Consider the following 24,340-nt stretch of genomic DNA (forward strand, 5'->3'; position numbering starts at 1 on the left):
CCTGCCTAGGGCGCAAAATAGTCTGGCGCCGGCCCTGACTGTGAACAGAATGTTGGTCTGATCCTCAATGGCTCTTCTCATGTCCTTATTGTCAATGGTTGGCACCTGCTAGAAGCATGCATTCTACACTACTGCATTAAAGCGCTTTATAAAGCGCTTTAAAGCAGTAGTGTAGATCCGGCTGGTGGGGACCAGGGGGCATCTTCGGTCTGATCAGGAAGAGCTCATCGTTTCATGCGCTTGTTGAAGCTGCCATGCTGTGGTGCCACCTCTCAGCTCCTTCTTTCTGGTTGAAGCTATACAATACGAGGCTATGGTGGGGCTCAACCCCCCTGGCACAGCAAAAGAGGCTGGAACTACCCTGGGATATTTTTTTAAACACAGTTAAACTATGGAATTCAATACCAGAAGATGTAGTCATGGCCACCAACAGTCTTGGGTAGCTTTAAAAGGGGATAAGAGGAAATGGCTCTGAGCATGTGCAGAGTGTCTTACCGCTCTGCGGAGCAACACAGTAAGCATTAAGGATGAGCGGGAGCAGGAGTCAGGGTCAGTTGGGGAAATGGTGGAAAGACATTCAGCGGTTTGTTGAAAACTCCGGAGCGGCTTGTGGCGTTTTCTGCTGGTGGCAGAACTCGAGCGGCGTCCTGAAACCGAAAGTGTCTTTCAGGCTGCGAAAGGCTGTTTCCGTCCAGCAGCGGCTGCCTCGGCCGGGCGGGGGCCGGGCTCGGCGGCGCTTCCCAGGAGGCAGCAGGGGCCGAAGCGCAGCGTCCGTACTTTCGTTTTCAGCGCCTTCGCGTCCCTGCTGGTCGCAGCAGAAAATAGAAAAGACCGGGAGCTGGGAAGAGGCACAGACGCAGCTGAAGCGCTTCTACCCCCATCTTCCAAGAGGTAGACATGCGGGGGTGGCTGAGGGGGGAGAGAGGGGCCACAGCTAGACCTAAGGCTTATCCTGGGATCATCCAGCGTTCGCCCCTGCCTGAGCACTGGATCCCCTGTGTGTCACCTAGGTGAACAGGTTGGACCCCTGGACGATCCAGGGATAAACCTGAGGTCTAGCTGTGGCCAGGGTCTCCACTGGCGAAGCACTCCGGGGCGACGGGCCGTTAAGGTGAACGTCCCAAGGGTTGTTTTTCCCTCTTGCTCGTGAGCAGCCGAGAATCTTCCCGCAGCTTCAAGACGAGCAGGCTGTAGCGGCGCCCCTGAGCACCTGCAAAGCCACCAGAGCTTTAAGGGCGGGCGCTGGACTTGGGGCCCCTCCGGCGTGGAGGCCCCCTGGCAGGCAGCTGCTGTGTGAAGCCCCCCTCGGGCGGATCGCAAGAGGAGAGCTGATTCTCAGCGCTGGGCTGCATCACCAGATGTCGGTGCGGTGAGTCTTCTCTAAAGTGGGTTTCATCCGCCTGCTTGCCGAGGCTCAGCCCCACCTTATGCACATCTCGTCAGCTCCAGATGGGTTGGACTGCAAACCCCATCATTCCCAGCCAGCCATGAGAGTGAGAAGAAGCTGGCGATGGCGTGATTTCTTTTCCATGCCCTGGAAGCCTTCTGGCTGCCTATCCTGACTGGCAGCAGTCCCTGGGGCTGCGGAAGGTAGAATCATAGAACCATAGAATCGCAGAGTTGGAAGGGGCCTACGAGGCCATCGAGTCCAACCCCCTGCTCAAGGCAGGAATCCACCCTAAAGCATCCCTGACAGAGGGTTGTCCAGCTGCCTCTTGAAGGCCTCTAGTGTGGGAGAGCCCACAACCACCCTAGGTAACTGATTCCATTGTCGTACTGCTCTAACAGTCAGGAAGTTTTTCCTGATGTCCAGCCGGAATCTGGCTTCCTTTAACTTGAGCCTGTTATTCCGTGTCCTGCACTCTGGGAGGATCGAGAAGATGGCGGACAAGGTCCCCTCTTCCTGTTCCACAATGACCAAGGTGTATTTGAGGAGGGGGGGGAGTTCCCTGCCTTTCTTGCATACCTGGGCAGAGGCATCTCTCCCTAGAAGCGAGACCCATTGGCCTGACATTCCTGCCCCCATTACAGATTTCTGTAAACCACCCAGAGAGCCCTGGCTATGGGGTCGGTATATAAGTGTAATAAATAAATAAATAAATATTTGTGGGAATGGGACATTTAAGTGTGTGTGTGAACTCTTTACATGCTCTGAGATACTGTGCTAACCTGGCTGAGCCATGAAAACAGGTAACCTGGCTGAGCCATAGTGACTTGCTCCCAAACTCAAATTCATCCATGGGGCCTCTACAGGCCTACAATGGTGAGACCCCCCTCCCCCCATAGCTTCAGGGACATTCCACACGTCCTGCAGAAGGCACTGGGCCATATGCCACACTGGTCCCAATTTGCCAGAGACAAGCCCAGCTTCCTAATAACTGTCATTGAGAAAATGCCCCGTGCCTCTTTTGTTTGCTGGGGAGACTTCCCAGACATGTACATTAGGGCGGTGTGTGTGTGTGTGTGTGTGTGTATTCTTCATCTCTCTGTCATACACACACACACACGCACACACACACCTATCTGCCTATCTGAATAGTAATATATTACTGAAAGTGTTTTAAATGGAAGCAACTTTATTCTATGTACAGAATACATCCTGTATTCTGAGAGATTAAACACTGTATTGCACTCCTAATTCTCCAGGCCCCAAATACCCGGTCTATAACCACGGTTAAGGAAACAGTTTGGCTGTGTCAGCATTCGAAGGGCTGCTCTTCCCTGTATTGACTGTCATTGGAGGGTCAATGCAAATAAGTCCAGTGTAATTTGTGGGGGGGGGAAGGAGGGGTGAAGCCCCTCCTTTTAGATTTGCTCATAGGAATTAAGCCCACTGATTAACCAGTGAAAGCCCGGCAAGCCGTCGTATTTGGTGTGGTTACTGGAAGGGCCCTTCCTTTACCCCGTGCCTTGGGCATTTCCTTCCTGCCTTGGTCATTGATGGTCCAGAATGAATACAGCAATGAACATCTTGAGATGTTCAGGAGTATCCACTTCAGAGTGCTCCCCATGAGTGTACATGCAGCCTGTGCAATTCAGGCCCTTGGTGATGATGGCTTTTCAAAAGCACCTGCCAGAACAAAACATGGGCTCATTCCAGGGCAGAGCAACAGCCGTCCCACGTTGCCTTCAGTTACGCTGTTTTGGGAACCCTACAGGGCTCACTGGGATACAAAATGCATCAACTCAAGTGGGTTGTCCCTACCTGTGTCTGGGCAGTATGACTGCAGACATCATGAGTGCATATGAATTTTGCTCCCTCATTTCAGTCAGGGGTGTAGACTTCTCAATTTCCATGTGGGGGGGATGCGGCTAATCTGGAAACCATCCTTCATCAATGGATCCTAGACTGTTTAAACCCACATATTAAAATAACCAGTAAACAAAAATATTACGTTTTAATTCATAGAGTCATAGAATCATAGAATAGTAGAGCTGGAAGGGGCCTCCAAGGCCATCGAGTCCAACCCCCTGCTCAAGGCAGGAACCCACCCTAAAGCGTCCCTGACAGATGGCTGTCCAGATTGTTCACACACTCTCCCACCATCTATAGTCCTATACAATATACCATCCAAGTTGGAGCCCAAGATAAAAAACAAGAAACTCTTTTTATAAATTAAAACAAGTTTATTCTAGCTAACCACAGGAAGCACTGAAGGGTAGATAACTAGACAGAGCACCAAGGAGAAGAAATTCATTCAGGCTGTGCACTGCTGCCAGCCAGGCTGTGAGCTTACTGATGTTACCTGGTTGGGCATTGCCCCCTCTCTAGGAAATCTGGGTGGCAGGTATTGCTCACTCGGGAAATCCCAGAGGCAGCTTGAGCCCCCACTCTACCCCCATAGTTTACGCCCTTGATGTCAGTGGTGCTGCCCTGCTGTAGCTGATATACGCAGTTGGTATATCAGCTTAGGCTGATATACCAACTGCGCCCTTATCTGGAAAGAGATAGCCTAGCTACAGTGATCCATGCTCTGATAACCTCTCGTTTGGATTACTCAATGCGTTATACGTGGGGCTGCCTTTGAAAACAGTCCGGAAACTTCAACTGGTACAAAACTAGGCAGCACGGTTACTAACAGGGACTGGCTGATGAGACCACATCATGCCAGTCCTTTTACAACTTCATTGGCTGCCAGTCCAGGTCCGGACCCGATTTAAAGTGCTGGTATTAACATTTAAAGCCCTAAACGGCTTGGGGCCAGGTTATCTGAAGGAATGCCTCCTACCGTATGTACCTGCCCGGACCCTAAGGTCATCCTCAGGGGTCCTTCTCCGCGAGCCCCTGCCAAAGGAAGTGAGGCAGGTGGCTACTAGGAGGAGGGCTTTCTCCGCTGTGGCACCCCGGCTGTGGAATGAGCTCCCTAAGGAGGTTCACTTGGCACCTACATTATATGCTTTTAGATGCCAGGTGAAGACCTTTTTATTCTCCCAGCATTTTAACAGTCTATAAATAAATTTTAACTTGGTGTTTTAAATTGGTAATTTTGCATTGCTGCTGTTTTTATCTGGTTGAGCTTTTATATTGTATTTTATATTGTGGTTTTATACTGTTGTTTTATACTTTGAATGGTTTTAATTTTTGTGAACTGCCCAGAGAGCTCCGGCTATTGGGCGGTATAGAAATGTAATAAATAATAAATAAATAAATAAATTGCCTTCCAAATACAATTCAAGGCACTGGCTTTCTCTCTAGGGAGGCTCTTTCCCTCCCCCCCATCTCATCAAACACTAAAAATGAGCAGCAAACAGGTTTATACCGAGTCAAACCATTGCTCCTTCTGTTCCAATATTGTCTTATCCTGGCTGGCCACTTCAAAATAATAATGATAACTGTTAATATTGTCATCAGTAATGCATCAATTAATAATTTGGTAGAATGCAGGAGAGCAGCACAGATGATAATTAATCATTCATTCATTATGATTATTAGTAGATAATGAGGATGTGTTCATTGGGACTCTGCCACAACGAGGGAACTGTGGGGTTTTGTTGTTACTGTTGTTCGGCTGCCGTTCTGTGTGTACTTGAAGTAGGTCCCATTGAACTCCATGGAATTATTTCCCTGTAGATGAGCATAAGGTTGTATAGATAATTGATTCCACACACATCCCAGTAAAAAAGCATGGATGAAAACACGACTATCGTAATAATAACACTTTCGATAACAACAATATCCCATAGTTTGCCCCCACAACAGGACTTGCATGTGTAAATTGGTGCAATCTTTTGGACTATGTTGTTCATCTGAATAGGAATTTTACTGAATTGTGATTTAGAGATAGACAGACAGACGGATGGGTAGATAGCTGTTGTATCTCTCCAACGCCTTTGGGAATTGTCAGGCTTTCATTGGAACAAGCAATGACTTGTACTGTTTGCAGGAACAAATCCTGGGAGGCTGTGACTTTGTGGCAAGACGAATGCTGTGGAAAAAAATATGGCATATCAAGCAGTTTCACAGGTAAGCCTTCGTAAAGGATGGGCACTAAAAAGTTCATTGCTCCTTGATCCTTTAGCACAAGAGAAAAAGGGATTTTTAAAGACAGACCCTAGCAAGTGAAGACGTTGTATAGCAATCAAAGTGAGCATCCTTCTGACAACATCCAAAAGCACTGGGGGGTTAATTTTTGTACAGGTGCCTTTGCATGTTTAAAAGCTCCCAGCTCCCTCGGTGAGCGAGCTGTCCAGAGACTGCCCTTGCGTGTTTTTTTATGGGGTCAGGGAGAGACTGTTATTATTATTATTATTTATTTATATAGCACCATCGATGTACATGGTGCTGTACAGATAACACAGTAAATAGCAAGACCCTGCCGCATGTTACTGAAACCTTCTCTTGTGTTCCTGAATCAAATGTTGGTGTGGCCGCCGGGACGGTGTTCTTTGATTGCTTTATTGAGAGAGAGCCCTTTGGCTGCAAAGCATCATGGGATCAGTCTCATCTCAGCTAAGGGAAGCAGCACAACCTTCTGGTTTGTATCCAACAGAGTTACTTTAGGGCCTTGTATTCCTCTAGAAATTCCTAATTATTTACTGTTTCCTTAAAATATTCTAAATAAATAAATAAAATAACCTGCTGCAGGTTATCATAGGCATTGCCAAAAATAGAGGGAATGTGTCAACAGGAAGGTGACACTGATTTGCATATAATTAGGGAGATGCTCCAGTCCCTTGATTATTTCGGTGGCACTCCTCCACACTTTTTCAGAGCGCTACAATATCTTAGGTGTGGTAATCAGAACTGTACACAATATTGTAAGTGTGCATGCACCATACATTTGTATAAACACAGCATGATATTGGTAGTTTTATTCCCCACCCACCAATTATGCCTAACATGGAGTTTGCATTTTTTTTACAGTAGCCACACACTGGGTTGACATTTTCATCAAGTTGTCCAACACAACCACAAAATCTCTTTCTTAGGCCTGAGCTAGACCTAAGGTTTATCCCAGGCAAATGGAGGGGTCGTCCCTGCCTGCTCCTGGGATCCCCTGTGTGTCATTTAGATGCACAGGGATGATCCCTGGACGATCCCGGGATATAGACCTGGTCTAGCCATGGCCATAGTCTCCGCTAGCTCAGATCCTAAAGTTGGGATTTTTGCCCCAACTTCATTGATTCATTGAGTGCACCTAGGGTGGGGGGGGGTAGGAGTTCTTCTAAATACCCCTCTTTGCCAAACATAGATATGGGCAAACATGTGTGGCAGTAATGAGTACTTTTGCCCTCTCTTGCACTAGGAACTGGTGCGTGTTTCCTCTCAGTCGTTAGCCCTATTTAAGCATCATGCTCCAATAAGATATTGAGCAGGGGGTTGAACTCGATGGCCTTGTAGGCCCCTTCGAACTCTGCTATTCTATGATTCTATAAAGGTATACATGTGTGAGTAAGAGTGACGCAGGTTATTCATGTCAGCCATGCCCCAATGTCCTTAACTTCCCCACGTTGAGCAAGGAAAGTCTACACAGAGCTTCTACTTGCATTCATGTACATATATAGTCTGTTTAAACCCTAGTTAGGGTTATTTTGTGCACTAAATGTACAATGAGTTCCCCAATTCTTGTAAAAGGTCTGAACATGTGCTGTCAAGGTTTTGCTTCTCTCTTTTTTCTCCCTTTTTTTCTCAATTAGTGCAGTTTTGTTTGAAAATTGAAAATTGCTTGTAACTAACACTATGTTATTACAATATTTCAGAGAGATGTTGATCCTGCCAGACCAGGTAAGACACAAAGCAAAACATCACATTCTGGTGGGAACTGCAAATTACTGCTTGCAATTTATCTCAAAATCATATTTTTGAAAGTTTGCAAAAAGTTTAGTAACCTACAGCACAATCCTACACGTTCCATTGTTTTCAGTAGGGCTTACTCCCGGGTAAGTATGTATAGTGTTGCGGCCTATTTTCTTTCCTTTTTACAGTGGAATCAGAATCAGATAAAAATGTCACCAAAAATGTTAAATCTGACAACAACAAAAGCAGCAAACTATAAGCAGAGAAAAGTAGAGAAAGGAATTTCAGTGCATAAGAAAAGGAAGGAGAAATTATGAAGGATCCTGCAGCCTTTGAAAGTGTGTTCAGGCTTATTTTATTACACCAACTCCTACAACCCATGGCATAAAATAATTTAATATCAATTCACATTATGCAAACCCATTTGTGCTTTTGACAGAACAAAAGGACTTAAACTCAGGATATGCAGGTTGGTTCCTATCAGCCGTGATGGGCTTCTTTTCTGCAGGATGCTGCAAGCATTGTTTACTTTGTGGACGGACGCCATTGGAAGAAGACCTCCAAGGCCTGGTCGTCTGTTGCTCTGAGAAAGAGCGTTCCCAGACAAGCTGCTTTTGCTCTGTGCCGATTTGGCCTCCAGAGTCAGGACAAAGCCTGTCATATTGGAGAGGGTCCGTAGCTCAGTGGGAGAGCACCTGCTTTTCATGGAGAAGGTCCCCAGTGTCTCCCATGAAGAGGTCAGGGAGCAGGTGATGGGAAGGCCTCAGCCTGAGACCATAGGGAGCCATGGCCACTCAGAAGAAATAATCCTTGAGTAGGCAGGCAAATCTGACTCCGTGACCTGGTTCACACGGTCACAGTGGATGCAATACCTGTGAGTGTCAAGTTCCCAACCCAAATGCACCCCCTCCCCAGCTTCTCATGTCATCGAAACTCAGCAAGAGTGGTTTATTGGGGTGATTGACAGACCAACCCACAACTCTACAACAGCCCATGGTTTCTGGGTGGTTTGTTAACCACTGTGACAAGCCATGCCCACTGGTTTCAGACAACACGAGAAACTGTGCCTGGAGAGGGTAATTATGCATGTAACCAGCATATGCAGGGTGGTTAAGCCACCGGGGCTTGTTAACCCAACCTGTGATTGTGCAAACTGGGCCACTGAGTGGGTTTGCATGGTTGTGGCTGGGGAAATAAGCCACCATGGCTAATCTTCACTGACCCGTACGGATAGTAGGTGGAATGGCAGGATTACTCTCAGCAACACAGCTTGTCGTGTTGTGTGGACAGGATGGCTAGTTAACCAGAACTCCACATAGCTCATGGTTTAAGGGTGACTTGTTAGCCGTGGCAACAAGCCACGCTGACTGGGTTCAGAAGACACAACAAGCTGAGCTGCTGAGGGTAATGATACTAATCCCCTTGCGCCCCTGTCTGTGACCAGCGTCACAAGGTGGTTAACAAGTCATTGTGGCCCTATTAACCGCCCTGTGATCATGCAAACCAGGTCAGTATAAGGTCAGTGTTACAGTAGCCCCTCTTCCCTGAGCAGGGAGAACTTCCGGCTGCTGCCCTTGGTTTCCCGGAGAACAAAAGGAGTTCCTGTACGTTGTTGAGCAGAGCTTAGATCCTCTGAGAGCAAATCTGCAAGAGGTCCTCAAAAAACACTTTCTAGAGCTCAAACGCAGCCCTCTGCCTCTTTCTCTGTCCCATTCAGATTCCACAGCCTTTGTTTCCCTCCCTTTGCAAATCTTGCTTACATCGCCCTTAGCTGGGCAAGGGGAACAGAAAGGTATCTAAGGTGACCCTATGGAAAGGAGGACCGGGCTCCTGTATCTTTAACAGTTGTATAGAAAAGAGAATTTCAGCAGGTGTCATTGGTATGTATGCAGCACCTGGTGAAATTCCTTCTTCATCACAACAGTTAAAGCTGTAGGAGCCCTGACCTCTGTTGTATATGGTCACAAGGACAGCGCTCCTACAGCTTTAACTGCTGTGATGAAGAGGGAATTTCACAAGGTGCTGCATGCATGCAAAGGACACCTGCTGAAATTCTCTTTTCTATACAACTATTAACGATACAGGAGCCCTGTCCTCCTTTCCTTATCGTCACTCTAAAGATACCGCTTTTTTCCCAAATGGCTCCCACCTTCTGGAGGTGCCCCTGGCTGTTGTTGTTGTTGTTGTTGTTGTTGTTGTTGTTGTTATTATTATTATTATTATTATTATTATTATTATTATTATTTATTACATTTTCATATCGCCCAATAGCCGAAGCTCTCTGGGCGGTTCACAAAAATTAAAACCATAATAAAACAACCAACAGTCTAAAAACACAAATACAAAATATAGTATAAAAAGCACAACCAGGATAAAACCACGCAGCAAAATTGATATAAGATTAAAATACAGAATTAGAACAGTAAAATTTAAATTTAAGTTAAAATTAAGTGTTAAAATACTGAGAGAATAAAAAGGTCTTCTGCTGGCGACGAAAGGAGTACAGTGTAGGCGCCAGGCGGACCTCTCTGGGGAGCTCATTCCACAGCTGGGGTGCCACAGCGTAGAAAGCCCTCCTCCTAGTAGCCACCTGCCTCACTTCCTTTGGAAGGGGCTCACAGAGAACGGACCCTGTGGATGATCTTAAGGTCCGGGCAGGCATATATGGGAGGAGGCGTTCCATCAAATAACCTGGCCCAAACCGTTTAGGGCTTTGATTGTTAATACCAGCACTTTGGATGGGGCCCGGACCTGGACTGGCAGCCAATGAAGTTGTAAAACGACTGGCATAATGTGGTCTTACCGGCCATTATTATTCTGCCCCACAGCTGAGGCTTTCTGGGTGGTTTACATAGGATAAAACTTTAAAACAATACACAAAAAATTTAAATCCCAAAAACATACAATTTAAAACCACAAAAACATACAATAACAAACCCTGGCTAATTACAAATTGCTAAATGCCTGGGAGCAGAGAAAAAGTCTTGCAAGTTTACCTGCAATTTCTCTAACAAGAGATGTTCCTGGAAACATGGGCCTGCTCATCACTGAGGAACTTAACTTAATTTCTGGCCCAATTAACCCTCTTTTTCTAAAACCAGGACTCTTTTGCAACGCTCAGACAGCAACCTTATAACAATATGTACATCTGAATATGAAATGTAATAAGCCATGAATTATATGTTTTGACGCCCTACTTTGATTCCTGGCTATTTTACTTTGGCCTTGGCCTGATAATTTTCTTCTTGTTGCTGTCTTTATGTCTCCCCCCTCTTTTTACTGTGTTTTTATTGCTTTTTAAGTCCCTATCGTTTTTTTAATGTGTGTGTTATTATTCTGCGCTGCCTGGGGGCGGGGGGCTTCTGCCCTGAAAGGCAGCCAAATAATATTTGAAATAAATAGATTTGTTGGACCCAGATATTGTGTAACAATAGATGTCAGAAAAATTAGCCGCTGTTGGCATTAATGTGGTGGTAAGTACAGTCCTGGCAATGGTGCCCTGTTTTTCCTCGCAGTGGTTCTCAACCTGGGGCGCTCCAGATGTGTTGGACTACAACTCCCAGAATGCCCCAGCCAGCTGGCTGGGGCATTCTGGGAGATGCAGTCCAACACATCTGGAGTGCCCCAGGTTGAGAACCACTGCGAGTCTAATGCATTCTTCATAATTCACAGAGGAAGGCAGAGAATCAGAATTGAGGATTATCCTGGCTGGCAAGACTGGAGCTGGGAAAAGTGCCACAGGAAACACCATCCTTGGGGAGCCAGTGTTTGATTCCAGGCTTCACGCACAGACGACGACTGTGGCCTGCCAAAGAGGTCACGGGAGCTGGAATGGCAGGGCTGTTGCAGTGATTGACACAGCCGATATTTTTGACTCGGAAGCCTGCAGTGAAGAATCAGGAAAAGAGATCAAGCGCTGCATTGACCTCTCCAGGCCTGGCCCTCACGCCCTGGTGTTGGTGACCCAGGTGGGCCGTTTCACTGCGGAGGATGAAGCAGCAGCGAACCAAGTCCAAGATGTGTTTGGGGAGGAGGCCCCCAAGCACATGATCGTCTTGTTCACCCGCAAAGAAGATTTAGGAGAGGGCTTGTCCTTGCAGGAGTATGTGACGCAGTCCGATAACAAGGCTCTCCTGGACTTGATTCAGGAATGCGGGGGCCGCACCTGCGCTTTCAATAACAGGGCAGGCGGAGCAGAGCGGGACGGGCAGGTCTCTGAGCTGATGGAGATGGTCCAGTCAATGGTTCAAGAGAATAAAGGAAAACATTACCAAAATAAGATGTATTTAGAGCCCAACTTAACACTTGCAATGCTCAGATCTTTCATGGCAGAAAACAGAATAGCCAGAAAATGGGCAAGGCGGAAGAATGTCTATCACGTGTTAGTGTGTTTGTTGATTGCTGGAATCGTTGTGTGTGTGTGTAGTTTGATAGCTTTCATTTGTTGGGATCTGGGTTTTCTTGGAACAAGCCAATAGCTTCCGAAATCACTTTATCATTTCTTTTCCAGCCCTTTTTATTCTTACATTGATGCAGCATCCCTCCTTTCCTGCCCTCCCACAACTACAATTGTTATTTGGACTACAATGCCCATCAGCCATAGTCAATATGGCTAATGGTCAGGTGGTGTAATCCCAAATATCTGGTGGGCTCCAGGTTGGGGAAAGGTGCATTAGGGTAACGTTTGTTCCTGGAGTGAAGAACAATTATATCAGGAGCAAATTAGCTTATTCCCTTTGCATAAACCAGGGCAGCATAACTTGAACATAGCAATTAAAGCTGCCCTTTGTATCTAATCATAGCATTGAGACATATCACACCTTATTGCAATTTATACGCAGTCGCTCTGAATTTGTTCATTGTGTCCACTAAAGTTGTGGAAACCCACACTCCCGGGCCCTCACCTAGGCCAGAGCCTATGGACAACCCTCTGTCAGGGATGCTTTAGGGTGGATTCCTGCATTGAGCAGGGGGTTGGACTCGATGGCCTTGGAGGCTCCTTCCAACTCTACGATTCTATGATTCTATGATTTGTTTGCCACCATTCATGGGTGGATTCCTGCATTGAGCAGGGGGTTGGACTCAATGGTCTTGTAGACCCCTTCCGGCTCTGCTATTCTATGATTCTATGATCTTATTATTATTATTATTATTATTATTATTATTATTATTATTATTTATTTATTTATTTATATAGCACCATCAATGTACATGGTGCTGTACAGATAACACAGTAAATAGCAGGACCCTGCCGCGTAGGCTTACAATCTAATAAGTTGTAGTAAACAATAAAGAGGGAAGGAGAATGCGAACAGGCACAGGGAAGTGTAAACAGGCACTGGGTAGGGTGAAGCTAAACAGTATAGAGTCAGAACAAACTGGTTTTCACACTTCCAAGGGCTGAGCTTGTAAAGACCTGGGAAGTTCATTTTATAGCAGTCTGATTTTATGATGAATTGCTGCATTTTAATTTATAACTTGTTCTAAGTTGTCAACAATAAAATAGGCTACATATTTAAATCCAGTCCATTTGTATTTTGTGCTTGCTAATTGTTGTTCCTTGAAACAATTAAATGTTTAACACTCCCTCTCTCTCGCTCATTCTAAGCATATACCTATAATATAAATCTAAGTCCGTTTCAAACATTAGCAACTCCTTGAGAGGCATAGAGGGTTGGGGGTGGGGCTTGTAATAGCATAAACCACCCAGCATTCTCACCAAACTAGAATTCCCATGGCAGTAAAATGATATTCAAACTGGTTTCAGCGTATAATTTAAAAGTGCTCTCTGATTGGACCAAAGTTGATTCTCCCTGTCTATGGACACCTCATTCAGAGGTGCACACTCAAGTTACTTGCCACGTTTTCTTATCAGCAGATCCACAGCATGATACCAAATGATGGGTTCACATCCTCTGTGTTTAAAGAGTGCTTGCATCTCTGTGTGATGGTGGTCATGCAATACGTGAATAGAGCTCGGACAAAGGGAAGCCCAAAATAATTCCAGCCATAGGTGCCATCTTTTGCAGGTTCTGAAAGCATCCAGTTCTGGGCTCCACAATTCAAGAAGGATGCAGACAAGCTGGAGCATGTTCAGAGGAGGGCAACCAGGATGATGAGGGGTCTGGAAACAAAGCCCTATGAGGAGATAACTAGGCATGTTTAGCCTGGAGAAGAAAAGATTGAGGGGAGACATGATAGCACTCTTCAAATACTTGAAAGGTTGTCCCACAGAGGAGGGCCGGGATCTCTTCTCGATCCTCCCAGAGTGCAGGACATGGAATTATAGAATAGCAGAGTTGGAAGCGGCCTACAAGGCCATCGAGTCCAACCTCCTGTTCAATGCAGGAATCCACCCTAAAGCATCCCTGACAGATGATTGTCCAGCTGCCTCTTGAAGGCCTCTAGTGTGGGAGAGCCCACAACCTCACCAGGTAACTGGGGCTCAAGTTAAAGGAAACCAGATTCCGGCTGTACATCAGAAAAACTTCCAGACTGTTAGAGCAGTACGACAATGGAATCAGTTGCCTGGTGAGGTTGTGGGCTCCCCCACACTAGAGGCATTCAAGAGGCAGCTGGGCAACCATCTGTCAGGGATGCTTTAGGGTGGATTCCTGCATTGAGCAGGGGGGTTGGACTCGATGGCCTTGTAGGCCCCTTCCAACTCTGCGATTCTATGATCTGCGTCATAGGTCAGGCTGGCTTAAAATATCCAACAGGATTGGCCTTCCTAATGCAAATTGATTACTGGCCCAAGGAAAGATTTGTTTCTGTTAGCCCATGCCTGAGCCACAAGGCCTTCCTCCACTCTGAAGCATTTCTCTATTTCCTGCTCCCTGTCTCTGTGGCCACACTGTCACCCATGCTTCCTGCAGCAGCAGCCGCCAGATGGAGCCGCCCATTCTCTCGCCACCTGCAGCATCTCCAGTAGAGGAGCGCAGCTGAGCCCAGTCCCAGCTAGGGTGTGAGACCTCCCCGCGCTCAAGCTGCCACCATCACCTCTCCCGGAAGTCTTGTGAGAAAAGGGACTTCTGGGAGTGATGCATCTGTCCAGCCCTACGTCCCGCTGTCTCCTGGGCCAGCTCAGGAGGCAGTGGGGCAAAGCACTAGGCAGACGTGTCTCTCCGTTACTTCCAGGAGAGGCAGGGAAGCCACCGAGCAAGAGATAGCTTTCTCACCATCCCCAGAAGTCTCATGAGACAGGTGATTTCTGGGAGAGGCCGGGAAGCCACCAAGCAAGAGATAGCTTTCTCACCATCCCCAGAAGTCTCATGAGACAGGGGACTTCTGGGAGAGGCAGGGAAGCCACTGAGCAAGAGATAGCTTTCTCACCATCCCCAGAAGTCTCATGAGACAGGTGATTTCTGGGAGAGGCAGGGAAGCCACCAAGCAAGAGATAGCTTTCTCACCATCCCCGGAAGTCTCATGAGACAGGTGATTTCTGGGAGAGGCAGGGAAGCCACCAAGCAAGAGATAGCTTTCTCACCATCCCCAGAAGTCTCATGAGACAGGTGATTTCTGGGAGAGGCAGGGAAGCCACCAAGCAAGAGATAGCTTTCTCACCATCCCCAGAAGTCTCATGAGACAGGTGATTTCTGGGAGAGGCAGGGAAGCCACCAAGCAAGAGATAGCTTTCTCACCATCCCCAGAAGTCTCATGAGACAGGGGACTTCTGGGAGAGGCAGGGAAGCCACCAAGCAAGAGATAGCTTTCTCACCATCCCCAGAAGTCTCATGAGACAGGGGACTTTTGGAAGCGACGCAGCTGCCTAGTGCTCCACCGTGCTCCTTCCTGAGGCAGCTAAGGAGGCAACGGGTCACAGTGCTAGGCAGATGCATCTCTATGGTTTCCAAGAGCCAGGGAAGCCAGTGAGCGAGTGTTGGCTTCCCCGCCTCTCCAGGCAGTCTTGCATCTTTGTGCACAAGCTTGCACAAAGGCGATGCAAGCAGACAATAAGAGATGCCCCCCAAAAGCATTTTGAAGCGCTCATTGCTAACAATATCAAGGCCAAGATAGGGAAGCAGTTGCACTGTTGGATGGCAATGGAGTTAAGGGCGTAGTTCTAAAGGAGGATAGGGAGATTGCAGAGAAGCTGAATGAATCCTTCGCATTGGTGTTCACTGGAGAAGATATAGGAGAAATACCTGTGTCTGAACTGATGTTTTCAAGAAGGGAGTCTGAGGAACTGAGGCAAGTAGTGGTGACAAAAGATGACGTGCTCAAGCTTATTGACAATTTGGAAACAAATAAATCACCAAATCCAGGTAGTATCCATGAAAGAGTTCTCAAAGAACTCAAATATAAAATTGCTGATCTTTTAACCAAGTTATACAACATGTCCCTAACATCAGCCTCTGTACCAGAGGACTGGAAGATGGCTAATGTAACACCAATATTTTAAAAAAAAAGATACAGGGGGATCTGGGAAATTACGGTCTGGTTATCTTTATGTTTGTTCCAGGTTAATTCCTGGAGAAGGCTAACTATGGCCCTTTCTACACCTAAGGGTTATCCCAGGAAAATGTAGGGATCATCCCTGCCTGGTCCCGGGATCCTCTGTGTGGCATTTGGATGCACAGGAATGATCCTGGGACGATCCCAGGAAAAAAGGCAGTTGTAGAAACAGCCTATGGCTACTAAACCTGGTTCTTGTGAGCTACCTTCAAGAGGCAGTAAGCCTGTATATACCAGTTCCTGGGGAACATGGCTGGGAGGGTGTTGTTGCACTGTGACCTGCTTATGGGTCCCTGGTCAACAGCTGGTTGGTCACTGTGCGAACAGCATGCTGGACTAGATGGACCCAGTAGGGTTCTTTTTATGTTTCCATGTTCTTAAACCTTCTTGACTAAACCTTCAGTGTCTAAGGAAGTATTTTAGCAATAGCCATTTCTCCTTTCTCTATCAAATCCTACATTCCAATCCAATCTCAATATTCCTTGTCAGAAAAATTTCCCCCCGATATATCCATTGTGTCTTTTAAGGGCTGGAATTCCAAAAGACATGGCAACCCTAATTCAGAACTAACATGTTTCAATGCACAGGGATTCAAACCTCAACTTTCAAGAGCACTCAAGATCTTTGTCCCTGGATGGACAAATCTGACAATGTTGGTTTCTCCCACACTCATTTTTTAAAATCTCATCTTCCTTCCATCCCAAATATAAGTGTGAAAATTTGGACCAATTTTTAATCATGAAATAATTTTGGCTTGTTTAGGCATGGCTGTAGACATCTCAAGGTATTTTCCGTCTGGCATTTCCCCACACGTTTACCTGAAGGAATAAGAAGGGCACCATGGAACTTTAGCATGCCAGTGTAAGCAACACCAGTTGCTGGGGAAACGCAACTGGGCAGGAGGGTGCCCTCATGTGCTATTTGTGGGTTTCCCACAGGGAGCTGAGTGGCCACTGGTGAACAGAACGCTGGTCGAGATGGACCTTGGTCTGATCCAGCACAGCTCTTCTTACATTCTTCTCATGTTGAGATGGACGCACAAACAAGACAGATTTCTGTATCTAATGCAATAAACATCTATCTCACAAGACCAATGTGTGTAATTACAAGCAGAAGAGAGCCGTTTTGGTTAATTTTTTAATTGTGATTTTAACAAAACAAAACAAATTATGAAGAGAAAAAGAAGAAAGAAAACAAGAAATTACATGCCTAAAAATATCAGTATTCCATTAATATCACAGTCTAAAAAAGACAGGAAATTAGGCATACGCTTCAACTAAAGCAGACCAAATATCCAGCTATTTCCCCATTCGATCGTGGTGTCTATATACCACCCATTCAAATGTTGATTGCTTTGTTAGGTCCTCTATCCTGTTGAATTATAGGAGGTGAGCATTTGTCCTTCAAATGTTGCAATATCAGTCTTTTGGCTGTCAAAAGGGCTCAGAAAATCCATTTGGGCTGACTATACATTAACTTCCAGGAAACAGCTTAGGAGGACATGTACATCATTCAGTATTAAAGAGTGTTCCAATACAAAGTTTATCCATATTATGTCCACCTCCCCAAAGGAGGCAACTATTTGCAAAAATATATGGTTTAAAGGAGTATTAGGTATTTACATCTCCAGCAATTATGCAAATTAGACAAACCCTTATGAAAGAGTCATTTTGGAATCCAATAACCCCAAAACTTTTATTTTTGCTGAATAAGACACAACCTAAAATCAATAGATACTTCAGGTTCAGATGCTAAAACCACAGTCAACTGATTAGGCAAAATGAGGTGATCCAATTCTCTATTCCATTCCTGTCTTAAACCCTGAATATCTTATTTATGGATGATAGGTATTTCTATTCATGAATTAAGATACCAAGTCATCTTGTCTGCCTCCTGATGAATCTGTATAACGAACAAGTAGCAACAGTAAGAACAGACCACGGAACAACGGACTGGTTTAAGATTGGGAAAGGAGTACGGCAGGGTTGTATACTCTCACCTTACCTATTCAACTTGTATGCAGAACACATCATGCGACGTGCTGGGCTTGACAAATCCAAGGCTGGAGTTAAAATCGCAGGAAGAAACATTAACAATCTCAGATATGCAGATGACACCACTTTGATGGCTGAAAGCGAGGAGGAGCTGAGGAGCCTTATGACAAAGGTGAAAGAAGAAAGTGCAAAAGCGGGGTTGCAGTTAAACCTCAAAAAAACCAAGATTATGGCAACCAGCTTGATTGGTAACTGGCAAATAGAGGGAGAAAACGTGGAGGCAGTGACAGGCTTTGTATTTCTGGACACAAAGATTACTGCAGACGCTGACTGCAGCCAGGAAATCAGAAGGCGTTTACTTCTTGGGAGGAGAGCAATGACAAATCTTGATAAAATAGTTAAGAGCAGAGACACCACACTGACAACAAAGGTCCGCATAGTTAAAGCAATGGTATTCCCCGTAGTAACCTATGGCTGCGAGAGCTGGACCATAAGGAAAGCTGAGCGAAGGAAGATAGATGCTTTTGAACTGTGGTGTTGGAGGAAAATTCTGAGAGTGCCTTGGACTGCAAGAAGATCAAACCAGTCCATACTCCAGGAAATAAAGCCAGACTGCTCACTTGAGGGAATGGTATTAAAGGCAAAACTGAAGTACTTTGGCCATGGCCACATAATGAGAAGACAGGATACCCTGGAGAAGAGGCTGATGCTAGGGAAAGTGGAAGGCAAAAGGAAGAGGGGCCGACCAAGGGCAAGATGGAGGGATGATATTCTGGAGGTGACAGACTTGACCTTGGGGGAGCTAGGGGTGGCGATGGCCGACAGAAAGCTCTGGCGTGGGCTGGTCCATGAAGTCACGAAGAGTCGGAAACAACTGAACGAATAAACAACAAAATTTATTTATTTATTTATTTATTTATTTATTTATTTATTTCACTTATATACCGCCCCCATAGCCATGGCTCTCTGGGCGGTTTACAGAAATTCTAAAAGATTAAGATAAAAATGAGTATACAAAATTTAAAATTCTAAAACACAGAACATACACTCATAAAGCATTAAAAGCCGTTAAAAACTAAACATGTGGGTAATTAAGATGTGCCGCTATATGCCTGGGCAAAGAGGATATGCTATAAATATTTCCTGTATCTAACTCCAAGAGCAACATGTGTAATTGCAAGCAGAAGAGAGGCATGTCTTAATAGTAGGGCTGTGCACGGACACACACACCCGATCCACTTCGGATCCTAATCTGCAACTTTCGGATCGAGTCCGATCCACGCCGATCCGCCAATGCTCTGCTTTGCTTCGCTGTGGAGCTCCGGATCTGAGTCAGAGCTCCGCAGTGGTGGTGGCAGCAACACCAGGTAAGGCCCCCTCCCTCCTCCCCCCTTACCTGCGTCCATCTGCGGTCCGGCAGCTGCTTCAGCTGAGCCCGAGGACTCAAACAGGAAGACCAGGCTGCAGTTGCGGCCTGGTCTTCCGGTTTGAGTCCTTGGGCTCAGCTGAAGCTGCTGCTGGACCGTGGACGGACACAGGTAAGACCCTTTCCTCCTGCCCCCTTACCTGGCTCTGCCGCCGTCACCGCATGGGCGGCAGCGGCAGGACTAGGTAACCCCCCCTTACGCACACGACTTACCTGGTCTATTGCAGCCCGTCGCCAGCTTCACTAGAGCCCGCGGCTCAACCCGGAACTGTAGGCCCCGCTTCCGGGTTGAGCTGTGGGCTCTAGCGAAGCTGGCAATGGGCCGCGACGGACCAGGTAAGACTCCACTCCCCCCTGCCCCCTTACCTGGCTCTGCCGCCATCGCCGCAGGGACAGCAGCAGCGCCAGGTATGGCCCCCTTACCTTTTTTCGGAGCTCCGGATCGAGGTGAAGGATCCGCCTTCATCTCGATCCGCTCTGCGACGCTCCGCTGCCCCCCGATCCTCTTCACCTTCGCTTTAAGGGGAGGCAAAGCACCCTGATCCGCTTCTGCTTCTCCGATCCGAAGAGAAGCAGAGCACAGCCCTACTTAATAGGCCAAAGGAGCAATTATACACAGGAGAAAAACAGGCTACAGTTGACATGGTCAGGAATATGGTCCTTGCGTGGGGTGAAAAGAACTGTGGGAGGAGGAGAAAAGATGCAGGATTTCATTTCTTATGGGAGTCACATTTTGTCCCTCAAATCAGAATAGAAATTAGGGTTCATTGGAAAACATATTTGCATCCTTGCTTATATTATATTATACTACACCATGAGCTGTCCTTCTTGAACAGTTCCATCCTGTAATATGGCTTTGTACCATTCAGTACCACCATGTCATCTATTTTTTTAATCAGTTCCTGAACCTGACATATCCTTTCTGCTTCTTCAGCATTATTGTTGAAAGCAATGAATCGGTTTGCAGCCATGCCCATTAGATCCTTCAGGTGACCCTCTGCATTTGCTAAGAAACCTTTTAGAGTTATACCATCAAGATCTAAAGCATCTTTATGGGTGAATAAAAGGATCAGAAAATGTTTACCTTCAATGCTAAAAAACTTCTTAACCTCCCGAATAGCATCTTGCTCCTCTCCTGTCATCTTGCTGATTCTGATAACCACTAGAATCGCATGGGGCCCAGGGTGCAGAAGACCAACACACGTCTCAATATCTTTCCAGCTATAAACTTTCTTTCTTTTAGTGTCAAAAAACCAAGGCGTATCAACAACAACCATCTTCCTCCCTTCGAAGACGGCTTTTCGTTTTTCACAAAGCTTGGTGACTGATCCAGGTGCAGCAGCGCTATCGAACACTTTATCTCCCAAGATGGTGTTTCCTGTGGAGCTCTTCCCGGTTCCGGTTTTGCCGATGAGAAGAATTCTCAGCTCTTGTTCCTTTTCGGCTAAGTAAGATAGAATGCAGTTCCCATGAGTACCCTAAAAAACACACCAACCTGCCCACAAATGATTCATAGTCTCTCACTCTGAAGCTCACCAGAAATGCTCTAACGGGGGCCGTGCACTAATTGCTTACAGATTCACGTGTGGTATCGTCGGGGCATGCAGTGGCAGCATGTGGGGCACCAACTCTCAGCTCAAGCAGCAAAGGCAGAGGCAAAGACACCGACATGCCAGAAAGCATCAGAGGCGTACAAGGCAGAGGGGAGGGGCTTGAGGGACCAGACGGTGTGCACAGGCTGCACACAGAGGAAGTTGGGTTGGTGGTCTCAGCAGTCTATTTCACGTCATTTTATTTGCAAATGAATGTTCTTCCTCTCAGCCCATTTTCATGTGCTGGAAGCAATGCATGGTTTTAACCTCTACAGGCCCTTGGTCGTTTCTCAAAGGACACAAGGGCACTGGCCGGGGGTGGGGGCTTTCCCGGGTGGGGGTCCACTAGGGCACCACCACAGAGAAGGCCCTAGCACAGGGCTATATTGAGCTTCTTTCAGCCTGACAGACAAATTCAATTTTGGAAAAGCTCTTGGGAGTAATAGTCCAGTTGTGGGCATAGCTAAATGCAAAAAGGAGCCAGGCTAAAGGCAAAAGGGGTGAGGCCAAAATACCCCAAATAATAGCATAGCTTATCTGAAAGCTCTTGCCGCCAGTGATGAGGCACGGACAAGAATATTGGTTCAGTCTCACATCATCAGAAACAGGAGCACATTTTGGAGACAAAAGCCCACACGTCCCCAAACCTGTAATCACATTTGAAAATTGTGTCTGGTTTTGATAATGCAAACATATATATAAATACACACACACACACACACACACACACACACACACACACACACACATTATTATTTATTTAATTACATTTATATACCGCCCCACAGCCGAAGCTCTCTGGGTGGTTTACAACAATATATATTAAATATATAAACCCCAGTTATTTTCACACTTAACTGGAAGAAGTGGATGCTTTTGAACTATGCCTGTGCCCGAAGATGCTCTACGACCTCCTGAGGGTCTACACTCCGACTCTAGAGCATCCAGCGCACATCTGCCAGTCAGGAGTGACAAAGCAAATCCTCCTGTCCTGATCGTAAGGTGAAGAGGAGACATGTGGGAATTCCACTGCCTCGCGAGGGCTGGAGCAAAAGCAGAGACATCACCATCCCTCAACCTCCGTAACAAGCCTTGTGTAGTTACAGGGCAATGGAAGTGACTCCGTCTCTAAGGCAGCAATTTCAACGCAGCAGCACTTTTGTCTCAGAAACACGGAAGGAGGACCTTGTCTTAGGATGTCTTGCTCCATGCTTCATGTGATATTTCATGTGATTCTGATACTCAGGAACAAAAAGAAGGGGTAGAAGGAAGGTCCAGAGGAACAGTGACCACATGGAGGAAACAGAAAGCTAGGACAGCCACCTGTCAGGGATTCTTTAGGGTGGATTCCTGCATTGAGCAGGGGGTTGGACTCGATGGCCTTGTAGGACCCTTCCAACTCTGCTATTCTATGATTCTATGATTCTATGACTTGAACAAAGGCCTCAAAGAGAGTGAGCAAATGAGGCGATTCATGGACCTGGAGGGCCGAGTGGAGGCGTGGATGGGGCAGGAGCAGCAGCAGCAGTTCCCATGGACAAAGGCACACCAAGGAGTGCAGCGACCCTATGAAGTACATCAGGCTGAGACGTGACTGCCCCAAAGCCAGCCAGGGCTGCCCACACCTTCCTTGCCAGTTCGAGGTCAGGCAGAAGCTATGGCCCAATCAATGTGTTCTTTCAGTAGGCATCCTGGCGGCCATATTTAGCTTCAGTGTGATACATACCAGGGGCCATGAGAACAGGACAATTTTGTGGCCACCTTGAAGCTGTCAGGAACTAAGACAGACGCTCAGAGATTTGTGGGGGCAGGACCCTGACCATTATGTTGATCTAACATTATTACCTTCGGCCATGTTGTCCTTCAAGGAAGGATTGGACACAACTCAGGATTCAAGGCAGTCCAAGATTCCTGGATTAAGAAACACACAACAATAGTTATCTGCAAAGGTTCTGGGGGACATTCAGTTTCACCCAGGGGACACCCCGCCATTGGCTTTCTTTACCAAAATCAAATTTGGGGAATGCATAATAAATAGCTCTTCTGGAGAGTACAACTAAAACGTGGCATTCATGTGGCAGGCAGCGTGAAAGTCCCAAAGCCCCCCACCCCACAGATCCTCCGTGGTTCCATTGAAACTGACCTTTTTGGGAGGGGACTTACCTTGCACCCCCTTTGCCTCCTTTCTCTGTTTTAATCCTGGGGATATCCAAATAACCAGTTAATGCCTGCCATCACCACAAGGTACCTTTATTTATTTATTTATTTATTAGCATGGGCACACTGCCTTAAGTTCTAAAAAGAAATCAAGGCAGTACAGAACAATTTAAAACAATGAAAATAAGAACATCACAAATGGTAAAAACCTTAAAACATTAAACTTACACAGTCTAAAAGTCTAGTTTGAAAGGACGTGTCTTTATAGCCTTTCTAAAAGCCAAACGGGTGGAGGGAGGAGAAATGCAGCTCTTGAAGAAACACATTTCATAGGTTGTGAGCAATACAGGAGAATATGTATTTTTTAGAAAACTCTCATTGGCCTAGTTCTACGGCTACAGTGTCACTGACCGGATTGTGCCAGGTGGTGGTGGTGGTTCTATGACCAAATAGCTACACTGCCATTAAACTCTACCCTCCCCCCAAGACCCTAAAAATAAAGGGGAATTAGGATAGCTCTGCATTGCAAGAGAGAGGAGAAAAGCAAAGACTTCGCAATGCAAACTAAAATAAAATGCAGAGAAGAAAGGGGCTCACAAAAAGCTAGGTGTCCCTACAAGGGGGGGGGGATGGAGGAGGTTTACTCTGCTGCTCTGTGTTGAGATCTACAGCATTAAAGCGTGTCTACGGAGCCTCTCTTAAGGCGGATCTGAGTGGAATTCCTATATTTCCCTCCTACTTAAACAGTTGTCCCTAAAACCTGCAGCTGTTTACTACAGATTACTCAAAGGGCCACGATGCCCCTCTCATGTAAAGCGCTTTGCACATTAGAATAATGAAACAGATATAGGGGAAAAGGAATAACAAAGTTACAGCCACTGCTATGTGGAACAAACGCCTTCTCCCATTAAAACCAACAGGATTTAAACACCCCTGAGCACATCATTCCCATTTATTTCTATGGGAATTTGCTATGAATAACTTTATGCCTTCTGTTTCCTCTTCATTTGAGGCCATCATAGGGGGGCTGCAATTCTGTGCTAACAGGAAACCAAACTTTATACTTGAGCCCAACCCACCCTTACCACCCGAGAAGGAGAAGGTGCGTTATGGTGGGTGGTATTTGACTCCCCACTCCATAGGCTGCCTTCAGACAACACATTAGTCAATGGCGGGTGGAGCAGTCAACTCATGGTTGTGTTTTTTGTGGGTACTCCCCACACAACGTGTTCCTGCGCAACTGTGGAGTGGTCGAGGCCCGCGTGGAGGGAATTGCTACGCCACCCGGCATTTGATTGACACAGCCTCCTCCCCTCTCCCCGCCCTCCCTCTTCCCACAGTCCTCTTGGTGCTATCCCAGCAGCCATTGTGAGTTGTGCAGGCTGGACCAGAGTGGCGGGCTCCGTTTGGCTGCTCTTGCAGGAGCCAGGCGAAAAAGATCAACTCAACCGTTGTTCATTCCACTGACGGTGGACTCCTA

General features: G+C 46.5%; 1 protein-coding gene and 1 long non-coding RNA gene across 2 annotated transcripts; one reads left to right on the forward strand and one right to left on the reverse strand.

The window, feature by feature from the left end:
• The first annotated feature begins 733 nt into the window (after positions 1–733).
• On the forward strand, positions 734–12,757 carry LOC134395595 (GTPase IMAP family member 2-like). Its single transcript, XM_063121757.1, has 4 exons — positions 734–891; positions 5,385–5,464; positions 7,201–7,225; positions 10,910–12,757. The coding sequence occupies exons 2-4, from the start codon at positions 5,441–5,443 to the stop codon at positions 11,713–11,715; spliced, it is 855 nt and encodes a 284-aa protein (XP_062977827.1). The 5' UTR covers positions 734–891; positions 5,385–5,440; the 3' UTR covers positions 11,716–12,757.
• A 6,773-nt stretch (positions 12,758–19,530) lies between these two features.
• Positions 19,531–22,904, reverse strand: LOC134395632 (uncharacterized). The gene is made up of 3 exons (XR_010025230.1): positions 22,867–22,904; positions 22,549–22,614; positions 19,531–20,555 (listed from the first exon to the last, which is right to left on the reverse strand). It is a non-coding gene; the product is annotated as an uncharacterized LOC134395632 (long non-coding RNA).
• Between the last annotated feature and the right edge of the window lie 1,436 nt (positions 22,905–24,340).

Source organism: Elgaria multicarinata, chromosome 1 (genome assembly GCF_023053635.1).
Source record: "Elgaria multicarinata webbii isolate HBS135686 ecotype San Diego chromosome 1, rElgMul1.1.pri, whole genome shotgun sequence".
Classification (NCBI taxonomy): Eukaryota; Metazoa; Chordata; class Lepidosauria; order Squamata; family Anguidae; genus Elgaria; species Elgaria multicarinata.

Bases quoted from the DNA above. Each gene is read 5' to 3' on its own strand.
- LOC134395595 (XM_063121757.1), top strand. From the start codon at position 5,441: ATGGCATATCAAGCAGTTTCACAG. The intron at 5,465-7,200 runs GTAAGCCTTCGT...ACAATATTTCAG, and splicing joins CATATCAAGCAGTTTCACAG to AGAGATGTTGATCCTGCCAG. The intron at 7,226-10,909 runs GTAAGACACAAA...CATAATTCACAG, and splicing joins TGTTGATCCTGCCAGACCAG to AGGAAGGCAGAGAATCAGAA.